The sequence below is a fragment of the Rhincodon typus genome, chromosome 4 (genome assembly GCF_021869965.1).
Source record: "Rhincodon typus isolate 14 chromosome 4, sRhiTyp1.1, whole genome shotgun sequence".
Lineage (NCBI taxonomy): Eukaryota > Metazoa > Chordata > Chondrichthyes > Orectolobiformes > Rhincodontidae > Rhincodon > Rhincodon typus.
In genome coordinates, this window is record NC_063335.1 from 30,195,613 (window position 1) to 30,212,382 (window position 16,770).

Genomic DNA, 16,770 nt, shown 5'->3' on the forward strand with positions numbered 1-16,770 from the left:
TGGAAGTCCATATAAACAACATCGGTAGACATTTCCCTGTCCACTATCTAAGTCTCCTCTTCAGAAATTTCAGTGAGGTTTATCAGGTATCCAGGCTGGCTGTCTGTGATTAATTGAACGTTTTTAAGATGTTCACTTACCCCATTTTTGATTATAGCATCCAAAAATTTCCTCACTACACAGGTCTGTAATTCTTCTGTTTCCTTTTCAACGTTTCTTAAAAAGCAGAGCAATATGTAATTTTCCTATCTAGAGGGATAACTCCCATATCTAGGGAACTCTGAAAGATTATAAAAGTAAAATCACCACATCCCAGAGGACTGTAGGATGACTTGCTCATTAGAGAGAGATGAGAATGGAGAGGTTGAAAAGGAGAGATCTTCATAGAAACCTCAGCCGGTCCAGGAATTTGAACCCACATTGCTGACATAATTCTACATCGTAAACTTGTTGTCCAGCCAACTGAACTAACCAACCCCCTAAAAGATTATAGTTAGAGCATCTGCAATATGCTTCCCTATTTCCTTTTAACCACCTCAGATGGAAACATCAGGTCCTGGATATTTGTCACTTTTTATTCCATTAATTTCCCCATTATTGAAGTTTTATTTAAGTTAATTTTATTTAGTCCCCATCTCCCATCCACTATTAATTTCCTTGTGACTTCAAACAAGGTATCTAGCATTTCTACAGTAAATACTGAGGCAAAGTAATTAATTATTCAGCATGTTTGCCATTTCCCCAGTCATTGCCAATATCCCCACTTGCAGTCTTTAGTGGGCCAACATTGTTCCTGACCAGCTGCTTCGCCCTTATGTAAGAATAAAATTTCTTCCTGTTGATTTTTGATGCCCCTGGAGAATTTCCTTTCATGTCCCTTTTAATTGGCTTTATAAGCTGCTTTGTGGTCCTTTGCTGGTTGCTGCTACATACAGTAACTGTCAGCCTTGTATTGGCTGGCAGCATCAGGTGGGGATTGAACATTCTGTCATGGTACCTGATTGGCCAAAAAGCTTGACTGGTCACCACTTGATTTGCCTCGCTTTCTTGTTGGTTGGTGGGGAGGTAAGTCTCTTGCTTTTAAAAATTCCCATCCCTATACTTAGCCAAGATCATGGAAAATCCTGGCCATAGAAAATAGTCCGAAGACTAGTTCAAACTCTGACCGTTCCTGCACAAGGTCCCAGTTACCATTCAACATCTGCCATATGTGTGAGCATATGGTCTCTTCCATACTTGCTGGAACCAGTTCCAAGATACTGACCTTGTTAATAGCCAACTTCTGCTCTGTTTAAACTCAATGCTCTTCCCCAGTTACAGAGAGTATGTGGAACCTTTTAATCAAGATCCAACCCACAATTAACCTCCAGACATAACCACAAACAAACAACAGCTTGCTTGTTCTGTCTTCTGTTTTTAATACAATCTGCTGCCCACAGTTCAAAAGTGATTTTTACCTCTTAGTTCTCCATTCACAGTTCCAAACAAAAATTGATAAAAGATTAAAATAAACCTAATGAATAATCAGTGAGGGTTCTAACACTGGTATCAATATTACTCTAACAACCTAATTCATTTTACATTGGCCATCTATTTGTGTTAGAACTGGAGTTGGAAACATGTTTAAAAATGTCATTAATAGGACTCAAAATTACTGAAGTAAATGACAAATTCTTTGCTTATGGCTTTGATTTTGTATTTTTACTTTAAAGAAAACAATGTTGGATACTGATTCCCATTATATAAAACCTGTGTAATAGGAGGCTCAGTGGTTAGCACTGCTGTCTCACACTGCCAGGGACCCAGGTTCGATTCCACCATCGGGTGACTGTCTGTGTGGAGTTTGCACATTCTCCGTGTCTGTCCTCCAGATGCTCTGGTTTCCTCCCACAGTCCAAATTGCCCATTGTGTCTAGGGAGGTGCAGGCTAAGTGGATTAGCCATAGGAGATTCGGGGTTACAGGGATAGAGTAGGGAGCTGGGTCTGGGTGGGAGGATCGGTGTGGACTTGTTGAGCTGAATGGCCTGTTTCTGCACTGTGGGAATTCTATGATTCTATGAACGTCAGTTTAAAATGTATTAATATGGTTAATTGTATTTTGTGCACTAGGTTTCATCACTTACGTAGCAAAACCTCTTTTTGTGGAGTGGTGTCGATTCTCCAACACAACACTGTCACAGACTATGCTTGGACACCTTAGCCTGAATAATGCTAGCTGGAAGGGATTACTACAGGAACAGTCCCAAGGTGGAGATGATACTGATTTTATTTGAGCGGAAATGGACTGAATTATTACCTCAGGAAAGCCATGAATTATTTTATCCCACCCACCTAACTTGTTCTGCTGGAAGTGGACAGTTAATTTTCTGCCTCTTCAGTGGAATGCAAATGTGATGATGGTTTTGGTTGGGGGGGCACTGAGATACATTTGCAGGCTCTGACTGTCACGGTTGCATGTGTACCCGTGTCATGGCTAATGTAATTTCATGCTTTTTTCAAAGCATCATATTCTTCGCCCCTTGCTAGGCCTGAACATAAAGCAATACACAAATACCTCAGTTGGCTTTTGTGAGACATTGAGCACGTAAACTACAGTGGTGGCCAAACTGAAGGGAGTGGAGAAAGGAGGGTGACAGTGTCCCAGAAAGTGCCATTTATCAATGGTTAGTTTGAATATTTGTAATACAGACTGATATTTAGAATTTCTGCACTTGGGATTTTCTGTGGTTTTTTTTATTTAGATGGCTAAAATATGAACTTAGTGAAAATCTTCTGATATTGGTACAACGAAGAGTTTTTGTTCTCTTCCCACCATTTATGAGTGACTGCATGCAAAGAAGCCAGTCCTTTTCTGCCTCAGAGATTTGTTTACAATGCTGTATTTTTGATACTGTTTGGTTCTGGTTCTTGCCTTGAAGCATAGTGGAAAAGGAACCACAAAATTCAGAAATGCTGTTTGGTAAGAAGATAGAACAAAATAAATGCTGCAGCTCGATCTTCATCTTTGTGATGCCATTTACATTCCCATGGAAGCCTCTCTTCTGCCATGGTGTTCCTTTAGTGCACTGTGAATCCAGCCTTCATCTCTGACCACAACCAGCTTTACTTCAGCAAGTCTGGTAAAAGAGTGCTGCTGGCCTTTGCCTTTTATTGGGGAGATTTGAAGAAATAGAAAAACAGATTAGTGGGTGAAGCCAATGTGTGGTTTTCATGCATGAACTGAACTTAGTGATAGTGGCAGTAAATTGTTATAAGGATCAGCTCAGGATATTTGCCTGTGTTTCTGGAGCATGTGATTGTGGTACCCAAGAATAAGTATGTGAACAAAGTGCCACTTTCACCAATTAGTTTTCTTCAAAATGTGACATCTGTGTAGGCAGATTGAAGAAAAACTCTTAACATTGCTACAGATGCCTTAAAACTATGCACAAAGCTAAGTGACCAAATCTGTTTTTATTTTGAAAAGTGCATTGTTCCTCGATCTTTTTGCGAGTGAATTGTTACTCTTTTTTGCAAGTGAATTGTTACTCCCCTGTGGGCCTCGTTTGATGTGAAAAGATGAACCCTTTGTCGGATAAAATTGCAGATGTTATTTTAAACTTCAAACATTCCATTTTGTATTTTACAATGTTTTAAATAGTTGTTGATTATGTACAGTAAAGCAGAACTGTATCTTAGGTTTGGCGTTTTCCAGTGAAACAAACTTGGTGCTTTTCTCTTTTTTTTTAGTGAACTTGTATTTCAGGACTGTTTAAAAGAATTCTGTTTACAATTTGTTGCAACAGCCATCTTTGAGAGATGAAGGCTTCAATGTTAAGCTTAGGGACATTACCAAGTTGTTGGCAGGGATGCCATATTTTGATATGTGCCTGTTGCTGTTCAAAATTTTGAATTAAAAAATTGACATACGTTTTGAACTACTTGTCTATTTGATCTGTGAAATTTTAACACTTGGATTAATAAGAGTTTGCACTTCAATGTAAACATTTGCTCAGTAAAATGTGACAATCTTCATAATTCATGTTTTTTGTAACAGTGCTGGTTTTGGAACTATAATAAATCATCAACCAACTGCAAAGATCTGTAGAAAGACTGCATTTAGCTTAAAAAAAAAAGCAATGTGTGAAAATAATTAACCCACATAAAACAAATTGTTTGTAATGCCATTGCTGCCCAAGTTTTGTTCATTATTAGTTACATACAAGAAAGAAACTTGTACAGTTGAGACAATGACAATTGTAAACATGAATAAAACTGTTGATTAAGCTGATTTAACTGATCATGTGCAATAGAATGAAGGACCAGTGATGCGACAGACCATAAGGATAATCACCCAGCACACATTGTTTGAATATTGCGAGGAGTGATCTGAAACAAACAACTGCGGTTGGCTTTGGAGATGTTTCTAAAGCCAGTACTATACTTGCAGTGTCCAGTTACATACATCAAGAAATGTTTTGGATTTACATATCACCTTTCTTGACTTAATGACATCAATATGTTTTAGAACCAATTAACTAATCTTGAAGTGAGACTTTGTACCATGCTTCTGAATGATATGTAGCATTAAAGGAGCTATGACATTGTCACTACCAGCTCTCCAAGTTCACTTCTCCCCTCCATGGTAGGATGACATTTTATATTGTCCTCTTATAATCATTAAGCTTAGCCTACGATTTTTGCATCTTATTACCTAAGGATAACTGAAAACAAGATGCTACGCAATACAGGACTACATATATATCCCTTCAGCCTGATCTGATATTCTTCACATACACTTACTTGCCCTTTCCCTGTAACCCATGATCCCCCTACTGATTTACGAATTGATGTAGCTCACCCACTGCTCTCAATCTTCTGAGAGAAGAAATTCCTCCTCATCTCAGTCTTAAACTGTCATCCTTTTATTCTGGGAATATATGCTCTGGTCTGAGAATCTCCTAGGAGGGGAAATTACTCAGGATTCTTGACAGGGTAAATGCTATGTTTCAATGATGTCACCTCTCAATCCTCTGTATTCCAGTAAATAGAGTCCCAACCAGTTTGTCCTTTGATAAAGACAATCCTTCCATACCAGGGATCATCCTAGTGAACCTTCTCTGAACTGCCTCCAAGATTGACCCTAAGGAGACTAAATCATACAATTCTCTAGGTGTAGTCTCATTAACATACTGTACAATTGTAACAACACTGATCTACTTTTATGCTTCATTATCCTTGCAATAAAGGCCAACATTCCATTTGCTGCCTTGATTACTTGATGTACCTGCACATTAATTTTTTTTTGAGATTTATGTAGAAAAACCCCCAGCTCACTCTGCCATGATTACTCTGGTTATGCTACACATATATGCTGGTTTTCTTCCCATTGAAGTAGACAACCTTACAACTTCCCACATGGTATAAAATATCTGCTAATCTTTTGCTCACTCAATCTATCCATATACCTTTCCATCTTCCCCACAACTTAACTTTGTACTATCAGCAAATGTGGCAACAATACAGATGGCCTCTCCATCCAAGTCATTAATATAGATCATAGTTGTTAACACTCATTCCTATGGCTCAAGTTACAGTTTGCCATCCTGAAAACAACCATTTACCTGGAACTTCTTGTCAGTTAACCAGTCCTCAATCCCCACACTCATATACCACCTCCAATTCTATAAACTCTTAACTTGCCAGGAATTGCATCTTACAGAATTATTTTGAGATTGAAATACATTTGTTCCCCTTTCTATTATCTTGTTATATCCTGAAACATTTCTATGAAAAATTGTTTTTCTTAACTAATGAACCACGTTGACTGCTTGATTGAGGAGCAAGTAGCTAGAAAATGCTAATACAAAGCAGCATCCTCAATTATTAGAGGGTCACTGAACCACAGCTTGTGCTTCACTTTTTTACAATGTGCCTGGGTGAAGAGACAGAATTGAAGTTTCCCGTAGCTGGATTGGACATCAAACCCCATGGCATTATTCTGAATTGCAAGCAAATAATCTATAGTTCCGGAAGACTCTTCTCTTATTAGAGGGAGATGGCTGATAGTGATTTAACCTGAGGGTCACCATGCCTCAAATGTCGAAGGATCTTTATCTTCATCGGTTAGATGCTGTTCATACCCACATATATGGGTTCTTTTGCAAGTAGATATTTGAACAAGAGGCCTAGCATTTTTTTTCCATTTTCAGGGAAAATAAAAACATAAGGAATTCCCTTACAGGATCTTGGATGTTACTAGCCAGGCTGAAATTTGTTGTACATCCCCCATTGCCCTGAGTTGAATAACTTGCTAGGCCATTTCACAGAGTAGCTAAGAATCAACCACATTGTAGTAGGTTAAGAGTTACATGTAGGCTAGACTAGGTAAGGATGGCAGATTTCCTTCCCTAAAGGAGATTAGTGTGCAAATTGGTTTTATGGTCACAATTAGACTAATTTTTAATTCCAGATTATATTAATTGTATTCAATTCTGCCATGGTAGAATTGGAATCCATGTTGCAGAACATTATCTTGGTCTTCTGGAGTCTTGGTCCAATGACCATAATGTCATCATGAAAGGATAACACAGTTGAATTTGCAGAAATAATTTGTCATTGGATATAAAGATACAAATCCAATTTAAAGCCCTTTTCAAAAAAATGACAATTGTTTCACTATGAAGTCTCAAAGTATGGAATTAAAGAATTGAAACAGTATTCACCAATTATTGTTCATACCATTTCTTTGTAAGTAGCTATCAAATCTCCATGGTGATATTCTGCAATTCAACAGAAACTTAGTTACGTAGCACAACACTGCTATTTGACAACTCGTTCGTGTGGACAGCATATAGAAAACATACCACTTACAGACCTTTTAATGAAAAAAAAACATTGTTAGACCACTGTACCAGATTTGTCAACACACCAGCTAGTGAAAGCAGTACACATAACTGAGGGACTACACGAAGAATGACACTTTGTCATTATTTTAAACAATTATCAATAATATAGATATTTGAAATGTAATTTCTTAGCTCATGGATTTTAATGATCTAGCTTAATTGTAAAGCTTTTAATTAAAAGTTATATTTGTTCCCTAAGGTTCCACTGGTATTGCATTGTGACATTGTATAAAGAGCTTCTAAAGCAATGAAAGCCTGAGCATTGTAAAGACCAATGTATTTTACTTTATTTTTAATTGTGGACTGATTTGCAATAAAGGACTAAGGATTAGCAAAAACTGAAAGGTGTAAACAGACAGTACAGCACTAGGGTATGTGATACAGTGGTAGTGTCCCTATCTCTGAACAAGGAAGCTTGGGTTCAAGTCCCATCAGCTCCAGAGATGGATACAGTAACAACATCTCTGAACAGGTTGATTAAAAGCATTTTACAGCAAGATTCGGCTGACATGAAGTAGCCGGACTGTGCAATTGTAACTAGTCATGGACGTTAAGGGTCCTAACCTGACAACTCTGGTTCCTGGACAGCTGAACAGTTGGTGAGTGTGCACAGTACAGTAAAAAACCTTTGAAGTGAAAGGCCAGATGATGTGTCTCTTTAGTCAAATACCTAAAGCCTGAAGAAAACCAGTTTATTTCCTTCCATCAGTAGCTGTAAACTGTTGCTTTTAACCGGTAGGTCAGACTCAGTTTGTGAACTAATTGCTCTGTGCCTTTTCTGGAGAAGTGAAAGAACTGAAGGATTTGGAAAGCTGAAGGTACCCCTCCGTCAAATCCTAATGAGTGCTGCAATTAAACTGCTCCCCCCATGTTTTCCATATCCATTCATAACACCAAAGTTTGTTGTCTGTATATGTAACAAAGTGATCTTTGTTAAGTTCTGAAATCCAATCCATGTTTTCTGATTAACCGGAGTGTCAGTCCATCAAACAGTTAAATGTGGGGATTCTGCATCCTTTGTTACGTGCTTTAACTTTTGTGACAACTCTGGGAATATCAGCTTGATTTCCAGCATTCTACCCCAGTAAAGCTCAGCAGTAACCCTATTGTTAAACATGATGGATCAGAGCTCTGTATGACTGCACTCAAAGCATGCACAGAGTTCTGATTGCTTTTAATCACAGAATTACTGGAGAATCAACTCTTTTGCATAAAAGAGTACACAACAGGCCAGGTTTATTCATTTAAAACTATGTTTAAAAGGGTGGCTAATCACGAGCATTTGATGTTAACAATATAAAGCAAATTTTCATAATTTAATGGACCTGAAGTTAAACTACCAACTTGTGTGCTGAATTCAGATGTAGGTATGTTTCTCTTATTCATTTATGGGAGGGTGGCATCACTGGCCAACATTTATTGCCCATCCCTAAATGCCTAGAGAGCAGGTAAGAGTCAACCACATTATTGTCCTTACCTGGTCTGGCCTACTTATGACGCCAGACCCACACCAGTGAACCAGATGGGATTTTCCAACAATCGACAACAGTCAATATTAAATTGTTTGTTCCAGCTTTTTGTTTTATTGAATTCAACTTTCACCATCTGCCACTGTAGGATTCGAACTTAGGCCCCTACAACATTACCCGGAGTTGCCTCCCTGCTTTTGGTACAATGCAGAAACTAGGCCAACAGAAACCAATTATTAAATAATGATAAAAGCAGTCATCATCATGTGATCTTAGTGCTGCATTCATATTTTAAACAAAACTCAAATTTTTAAAAATTGTGCAACAATTGGAAATCAGTGAGTACAGAAAGAATGCAAAATTATTATGGAATATTAATACAGCTGTTATACATTTTATATTCATCTTGGAATAGGTGCTACAATGTACATTAGCTCTCACGACAGAAAGCAATACAATTCCGAGGTTACAATTAAACAAAGTTTCAAACACTTATCAGAAATGTTAGGTAGTGTATGATTTACTGACCACCTCTATGTATTGCTGAAAAAAGGATATTGTAATTTATGTTTTTCATCTTGCATTCATTGGAACAATTTGTCAGAAGTACCAATGGAAAGAGAGAACATTTATACTGCACGGGTGCGCAAATTACTTTGCCATTGGATTCTGACAGAGATATTGCCATGCAGCATGCACAGATGTTGACTGACATACAGCTGCTAAGCTTTAAAATTTTAAACTAAACAAGTTGACTGGCCAAAACACTGCCCTGAATTATGAACTCAAGAACAGTTGTCACCATTTTTATTGAGTTTGTGCAAAGTATGTGTATCGTCTGATTAGGTCCCTTTGTATTTTTATATACAAATATCCAGAGTGCAAGTACACACACCATCTAACAATTCTAAATTTGTTGCTAGCATTATTTTAGTACAATTAGGATTATCTAGGAAATGTCCAACCATGGAATCATATCCAATGTTGGATACCCTTCGAGTTTGTAACTACAAGCTGGTTGGGCTGGGTATAGTCAGTATCTTGGCAGTGCGAAGGATGAACGAAGATGCTGTTTGACATGTAACTACATGTCTTTGGTATATATGACCTCTCTATCAGGCAGCCCACCAGCACTGAAATTTTATATACATTATTTGTTTGTCTGATAGATGGAATGTTTTTTTGGTTTGACCATAGCACCCTACGTTAGGGTGACCAACACTAAATATGATGTGGCAATTAGACAACATTTGCTAAGTTAACCTGATATGAGTGATGCTGATAACCAATTTGGGGATTGTCAGTCAGGTTCCCATGTGGCACCTGCAAGCTTTTGAAGCTGTATATATTAATGCACAGGTCTCTATTCTTTGCAGACAGAAAGAACACCAACTCAACAAACAGGCGATAGATATGCTCTGGTATATTTCTTAGGGCTATGCCTTGACCAGTGAGACAGTATTTAGCAACTAATCATCACTCTCCTCCCACAGTATCAATGCTGTTTTCCCTTTCCATCGGTATGTTGAGTCACAGAGAAAAAACTTCAAAAAGGGTGTCTATTCTCAGCAATACTCACGTTCTCAATACTAAGCCCAAATGACAATTTGTATTACCTATTAATTAAAGCTAACAGATATATTTTAATGAATAATTGATTTTTCTTACTTTTCAGATTGCTGTACCAACGTTTAGCATGTTTTTCTAACTTTGGCTGAAAGATATAGCTTACAAAGAAAAGTTACATCAACAGTGGTTTTGTTCCTTCAATCCCTGGTGTGGGTAGGATGGGACAAAGGAGTGTGGGTGGGGAAAGAACAAGGTGGGAGTAGAGAGGGTGAACTCACGGCATAACTATAATGTTTCTCTTGAAAGCTTTATTGTAAGAAGAGGTGTGTTTCAAAACAAACCTTCCCTCTTTCTACACCAGCTTATTAAAAACTTTTCCCTATTTTTCCAAACTCATATGTTCAGGTAATATTTTGACTGTGTGCTGAAGATAGTGCACCTTTTCAAAATTTGAACAGCTTGCACCCAGGTTATAAAAAATACTTCTCATTTTAAAAACTAGACTAAAACATAGTTTCCCCCAGTGAAAATAGAAAAAAAATTGAGCATATGCACTGAAAATTTACAATTTGTATAAAATGGAGTTAAAACTTTCAAGTATTTTTGGGTCTTCTGAACTTAGACTTCCTTATTCCAACGCATTAGGATCTGGAAAATTTCAATATTTGTAGTGTAGTTTTGATATAAATACATTTGATGGGATAACAAGCACCTTGTTGTTTGGTCAAAGCATTATGCAACAGCAGTGTCGTCTATAAACTCCTAAATTTTCTTAATTCAAAGCATTTTATATAATACAAAACTAGATCTCTGGACGACCATTCATGTACAAAAATCATTAACATATGACATACATATACACTTTGTACCCAATTATTAAAATTCTGGGCATGTATGCTGCAACTTTCTGATGTTCTGGATTTTCAGGAATAGCATTTAAAATGAGAGCTTTACTAATCAGGACTTGTTATAAGTTAAATAGTCATAAAGAATAATAATTAACATTACCATCTTTTTTAGTTGGTTCATCCTTTAGTCATTTGTTAAACTTCTGTTTATGCAGGAAGGATTGGGCTTTCAGAAGCTTAAAAAAAAATCAGTAAGCAATAATCGATGCAAACCAATTGATGACAACACTAACTCAAACCTTGTGCATCAATGACTGTAGTGCTGTAGTATGTCATTTTCATCAGCATTCATAATTAAAATGAAAAGAACACAACAAAAATTGATAAGTTTTAAAAACCAAATAATCAAAGGGTCTACGATACGTAATTACATTTTAGGAACACTGTGCAACACAACCTATTATAAATCCACAACATTTATCCTAAAGTACCACCACGTAAACAATAATAAGCTGTGGTGATGTGAACACCAAAGCCGAAAAAAAAAAATTGCTATGGCTTATTTAAAATATAATTTAGAGAAAAACTAAATCAATTTAGGTCTCTTTGGGTGCCATATTCACAACAAATCTACAAACAGCAACGCGATAACTTCAAACATTAGAATTTGGCAACAAATATGTCATTTCATTGTGAATACATGCAAAATACAAACTGGTATATAACAGCCGTGAACTAAAATGTTAAAATATACATTTTTGAAACCTGATTTTATAAATATTGCTCATGTAAACTACAGTGGCAGCATTTCTTCATACAATTAAGTCTAAAGCAAATTAAAGTCAAGTAGAGGAAAAGTGTAACCCTTCCCCTCGCTGCCCTAAGCATCCAATCAAGACCGAGATGAAGTTTCCAACAATGGGTTTCTCTTTCCAGTTGGTTTCAGCATGTGTTGTCCAAACTATTTAGAAAGAAAAAAAGTATAAAATTTCATCTTAAACCCATTCAAACATTCCATTCATATCAGTACATTTGCATAGCATTTTTAACCTAAAATTAGTCAGAATAGAACAATAAATAGATATAATAAATGAAGGCTGAGTGAGTTAGAAAGATAACGAATGGTTTGATTCCAAATTGAACTTGAGCATGTTTTTGAAAGATGAAAATAGAATTGAGAAACAAAATAGTTCAGGAAAAGAACACCAGAATAGCACCAAGACATCTGCAGCCTCTAAAACCAAAGGTGGGGAAATGGAGGGGGATAACATAATAAAGGTTAGAGTTAAAGGACTAAGAAGAGTGATAGAAAGTTGAAAGCTAGCAGGTGTTGCAGCATTTCGAAAAATGGTTCTTTCTATATAGTAGAGAGGACGTCACAAACTAAAAAGTAAAAAATTTAAAGACATTACCTCAAATTCAGATCAGTGGCTTCATATTTCTGAAAACTTTGAAAAGAAATGAATTATGAAAAGCTGCCTTAAAATCCACTGACCTTTGGGGGTTCTGTGCTTGCCTGGAAGTCAGAATTTGAAGGTCGATTTTCATTACAATGATCATTTTTGTAGCGATGTGCAAATTTGCGCTTCAAAGCTGCTGCTATTAAAGCTGTTGGATCAGCTGTATGTTGATCTGGTTTGGGCTTTAAATCATCCACAGATCTGTAATGAAATTTTTGTTTTTGCATTCAAGTCACTTTTAACTGCATTTTAAAACAACAGTTTACACTATTTTCCAATCTGACCCTCTTCCATTTAAATCAAATTTCATTTCCTGGCCAATCAATTTTCTAATCCATACCATACATCTAAATTCTGCTACAAACTTTTTAATAAACCTTATCCAACATATTCTAAAAATCTATATACACACACTAACTATTGTATTATTTTTATCCTTGAAAGACTTGCATTTTTCAAATATTACTTCAAGAAATCTTTACTGGTTCATCTCCATTATTTCTTGTATTTTTGAATACTCATTAGTTTGAACCATAATGAAGAATAAGAATTTATCTGCTACTGGTATTAATATATGGTTAATCTGTGGTTGGTTCGCTCGCCAAGCTTGTTTGTTAGTTCGCAGACGTTTCATTACCCTGCTGGGTAACATCATCAGTGCAGCTCCAAAGAAGTGCTGTTGCGTTTTCCCACCTGGTATTTAAACTCTGGGGTCTGTTGGAATTTGTTATCCGTTGTCCTTAAATACTTGGTAGAGATATTCTTCTTCGTTTTGGCATAGTTCCAGGTTGCTGCACCGTGTTGTCGCTAGTTTAAATAATGTTTTTATGCAACTCTGTTTGTGGGTGTTGGCGTGGTTGCAATTGAAATTCAGGACTTGATCCGTGTGTGGGGCCTTTCTGTGTACCTTTGTCAGAAATTCCTCGTTGGCCCTCTGTTCTACCATTACATCCAGGAATGGGAGCTGTTCATTCTTTTCTTCTTCCCTGGTGAGTGTTGTTTATAAGTTGGTGGCTCTCCTCTAGTTTAGTCCATTTGATGATGATGAAAGTGTCATTCACGTATTGGATCCATAGTTTAGGTTGGATCTGCAGAAGGGCAATGCTTTCAAGTCACTGCATCACCGCTTCTGCTATTAGTCCGGAGATAGGTGACCCCATGTGTGTCCTTTTGATTTGTTCATAGATTTGGCCATTAAAGGTAAAGTGGGTCGTGAGGCATAGGTCCAGTAGTTTCAGCATGTTGTCTATGGAGATGGTGTCACTTGGGTTTTGTTCTTTTAGAAGTGTTGCTAGTATTTCTCTTGCCAGTGGTTTGTCAATCGATGTGACTGGGGCAGTAATGTCAAAGGACACCATGGTCTCGTCCTCATCCTCGTCTATTCTTATGTCTTTGAGGGAATTGAGGAACTCCTGGGCTGAGTTGATTGAGTGGGGTGACTTGCTGATGAGGTGCTTTAGTCTTCTTTGTAACTCCTTGGCTAACCTGTGTGTTGGTATGCCTGGGTGGGAGACTATGGGTCTGAGGGTACTTCCAGTTTGTGTACTTTTGGAAGGCTGTAAAATCGGAGCGGGGGTGGGGGGTGGTGTTTGTCCCATCATCTACCAAGTATTTAAGGACAACAGATACCTGAACAGCTGGGTCTGATGATGCCCATCACACAAACAACAAGAAGATACAGTACGCCCTAACACACTCATCACGTTACCATACATCAAGAACATATCCGAGCTGACCACAAGACTCCTATGACCATTGGGCATCAGAGTGGCACACAAACCTACATCAACCCTACACCAACTGCTAACTCAAACCAAAGACCCCTTACCCACTATGGACAGAACCAACGTGATATACATGACGCCACGCAAAGACTGCAACAAACATTACATTGGACAGACAGGCAGGAAGCTGGCCACAAGAATACACGAACACCAACTAGCAACAAAAAGACAAGACCAGTACTCACTCATCTCCATTCACACGGATAAGGAGAACCACCAGTTCGATTGGGACAATATCAAGATCTTAGGACAGGCCAAACAGAGACAAGCACGGGAATTTCTAGAGGCTTGGTTCTCCACCAAGAAGGGCATCAATAAACATGAAGAATTAGACCCTATACATACGCCACTGCGAAGAAAAACCAGAAATGAGGTAAACAATTCCAATGGAACCCAGAGTTTAAATACCAGGCGGGAAAATACAACAGCGCCTCATCAGAGGCTGCACTGATGTTACCCAGCAGGGTAATGAAACGTCTGTGAACTAACGAACCAGCTCGGCGAGCAAACCAACCACAGCATCTACAACCCGAACTACAGATCTATGCATGAACCTTAGATATGGTTAATCTGATTTATTTTTGTCTCCTCTCCTTATCAGAAGGTGACGCACTGGCTATCCTTCAATCCCTCAATATAGTTCGAGATTTCTAAGGAATGTTGATAAATTGTGGTCTGCATATTGCTTGGTCAAGGGGCTCTATCTGGGAGAGCTACTGGCCTGAGAATGGCTGTCACCTGTTGAAGTGAAACAGGTGCAATGTGTGCTCATGTTCTTTCTGTCCATAAAGAAGTGTTCTGTGTATTAATATGTATACTTTACAGTATGTGGAAGTGCAGCGAACTGCAAGCCTGACTGATGATCCTAAATCTTAGTACGCTCAGGTTTAGTTAGCAAATATAGACCAATTGGAGAAACAGAATTTTGCAAGCAGGTATTGTTGGTGGGGTACAATCACTAACTTGCCTGTTGCAAACAAAGTGATATGCTGTTTGATATGATCCATCAGTCTTTGTGATGTATGGCTCTAACTAGACTTCCGGAAGGCATTTAACAAGGTGCCGCATAAAAGACTGAGCAGAAGGTTAGATCCCAAGGGGTTAAGGGTAGAGTACTGGCTTGATTTGAGGATTGGCTGACTGATTGAAAACCAAGGGTCAGGATAAACAGGTTCTTCTCTGAATGGCCAACTGTAACTAGTCGGGTGCCGCAGGGTTCAGTTTGCAGACATCAACTATTTACAATCTATAGCAAAAGTTCGCAGATGATACTAAAATAGGTGGGAAAGTAGGCAGTGATGAGGAGATAAAGAGTTTACAGATGGATATTGATAGGCTAGGAGAATGGACCAGATTCAGACTAATGTTGTTTAATGCAGGTAAGTGCATGGTTGTCCATTTTAGCTGGAAAAAATAAAAGGACAAATTATTATTTAAATGGGAAGCACATTCAAAGTGCGTCAGTGCATGAGTTGCAGAAAGTAGGAAAGCAGGTGCAGCGTATCATAAGAAAGGCAAATGGAATCCTGACATTTATAATCCAGTCCTTTTGCAATAAAAGTAAACAAGTGTTGTTATAATTATACAAGGCGTTGGTGAGACCACACCTGCCGTACTGGGTCCAGTTTTAGTCTACTTACTTGAGGAAGGATATGGTGGCACTGGAGGCAGTTCAGAGGAAGTTCACCAGGTTGATTCCAGGGCGAAAAGGCTGTCATTAACGATCAGTTGAATAGCTTGGGCTTGTACTCGCTGGAGGTCAGAAGAATGATTGGTGGCGGGGGGGGGGGGGGGGGGGGGGGGATCTGATTGAAATTTATAAAATACTATACGGGATTGATAAGGTGGACATTGAACAGATGTTACCCCTTGTGGGACAGTCTCGAAGAAGAGATCATAGATATAAAGTGACAGGAGGTAGGTTTAAAACTGAGAAGAAACTACTTCTCTCAGAGGGTGGCGAATCTGTAGAACTCACTGCCGCAAAGTGCAGTAGAGGCAGAATCAATCAAAACATTCAAGAAAGAAACAGACATATTTCTGATGAAAAGCAGGATAAAGGGGTATGTGGAGCTGGCAAGAAAGTGCAGTTGAGGCCAGGATAAGATCAGCCATAATCATGTTAAATGATGGAGCGAGCTCAAAAGGCTGACTTGCCTACTCCTCTTCCTAATTCCTATGTTTAAAACATAGCATCAGGCTGGCAGTGAATTGCATACACCGTGCTATTCACTTGCATGACAAGCAGAACATATTTTGTCCTGACAGCAGTATCCTCATTTTGACGAACATCATAGGCTTGCAGTGTGGTGCAACTGTGTGTACTGTAAGCTGCATATCTTAATACATAGGCTGACCTTTGCATACAAAAATAACATGCACATTCATCAGAGATAGTAGGAACTGCCGATGCTGGAGAATCTGAGATAACAAGGTGTAGAGGTGGATGAACACAGCAGGCCAAGCAGCATCAGAGGAGCAGGAAGGCTGACGTTTCGGGACTAGACCCTTCTTCAGAAATGGGGGAGGGGAAGGGGGTTCTGAAATAAATAGGGAGAGAGGGGGAGGCGGATAGAAGATGGATAGAGGAGACAGACAGGTCAAAGAGGCAGGGATGGAGCCAGTAAAGGTGAGTGTAGGTGGGGAGGTAGGGAGGAGATAGGTCAGTCCAGATGAGGACAGACAGGTCAAGGGAGCAGGATGACGTTAGTAGGTAGGAGATGGGGGTGGGGCTTGAGGTGGGAGGAGGGGA

At 38.5% G+C, this 16,770-nt stretch overlaps 2 protein-coding genes across 7 annotated transcripts in view; one reads left to right on the top strand and one right to left on the bottom strand.

The window, feature by feature from the left end:
* Positions 1-4,167, top strand: part of pde7a (phosphodiesterase 7A) — a 119,664-nt gene extending 115,497 nt beyond the window's left edge. For all 5 annotated transcript variants that reach the window (XM_048596032.1, XM_048596031.1, XM_048596034.1 and 2 more), the window contains one exon: positions 2,111-4,167. In XM_048596032.1, the coding sequence (XP_048451989.1) occupies positions 2,111-2,274 (164 nt within the window). In that variant the 3' untranslated portion in view covers positions 2,275-4,167. The remainder of the gene's footprint in view (positions 1-2,110) is intronic.
* A 4,281-nt stretch (positions 4,168-8,448) lies between these two features.
* mtfr1 (mitochondrial fission regulator 1) overlaps positions 8,449-16,770 on the bottom strand; it is a 29,095-nt gene continuing 20,773 nt past the window's right edge. For both annotated transcript variants that reach the window (XM_048596038.1, XM_048596037.1), the window contains exons 7-8: positions 12,270-12,435; positions 8,449-11,735 (exon numbers count right to left, since the gene is read on the bottom strand). In XM_048596038.1, coding sequence (XP_048451995.1) covers positions 11,667-11,735; positions 12,270-12,435 — 235 coding nt within the window. In that variant the 3' untranslated portion in view covers positions 8,449-11,666. The remainder of the gene's footprint in view (positions 11,736-12,269; positions 12,436-16,770) is intronic.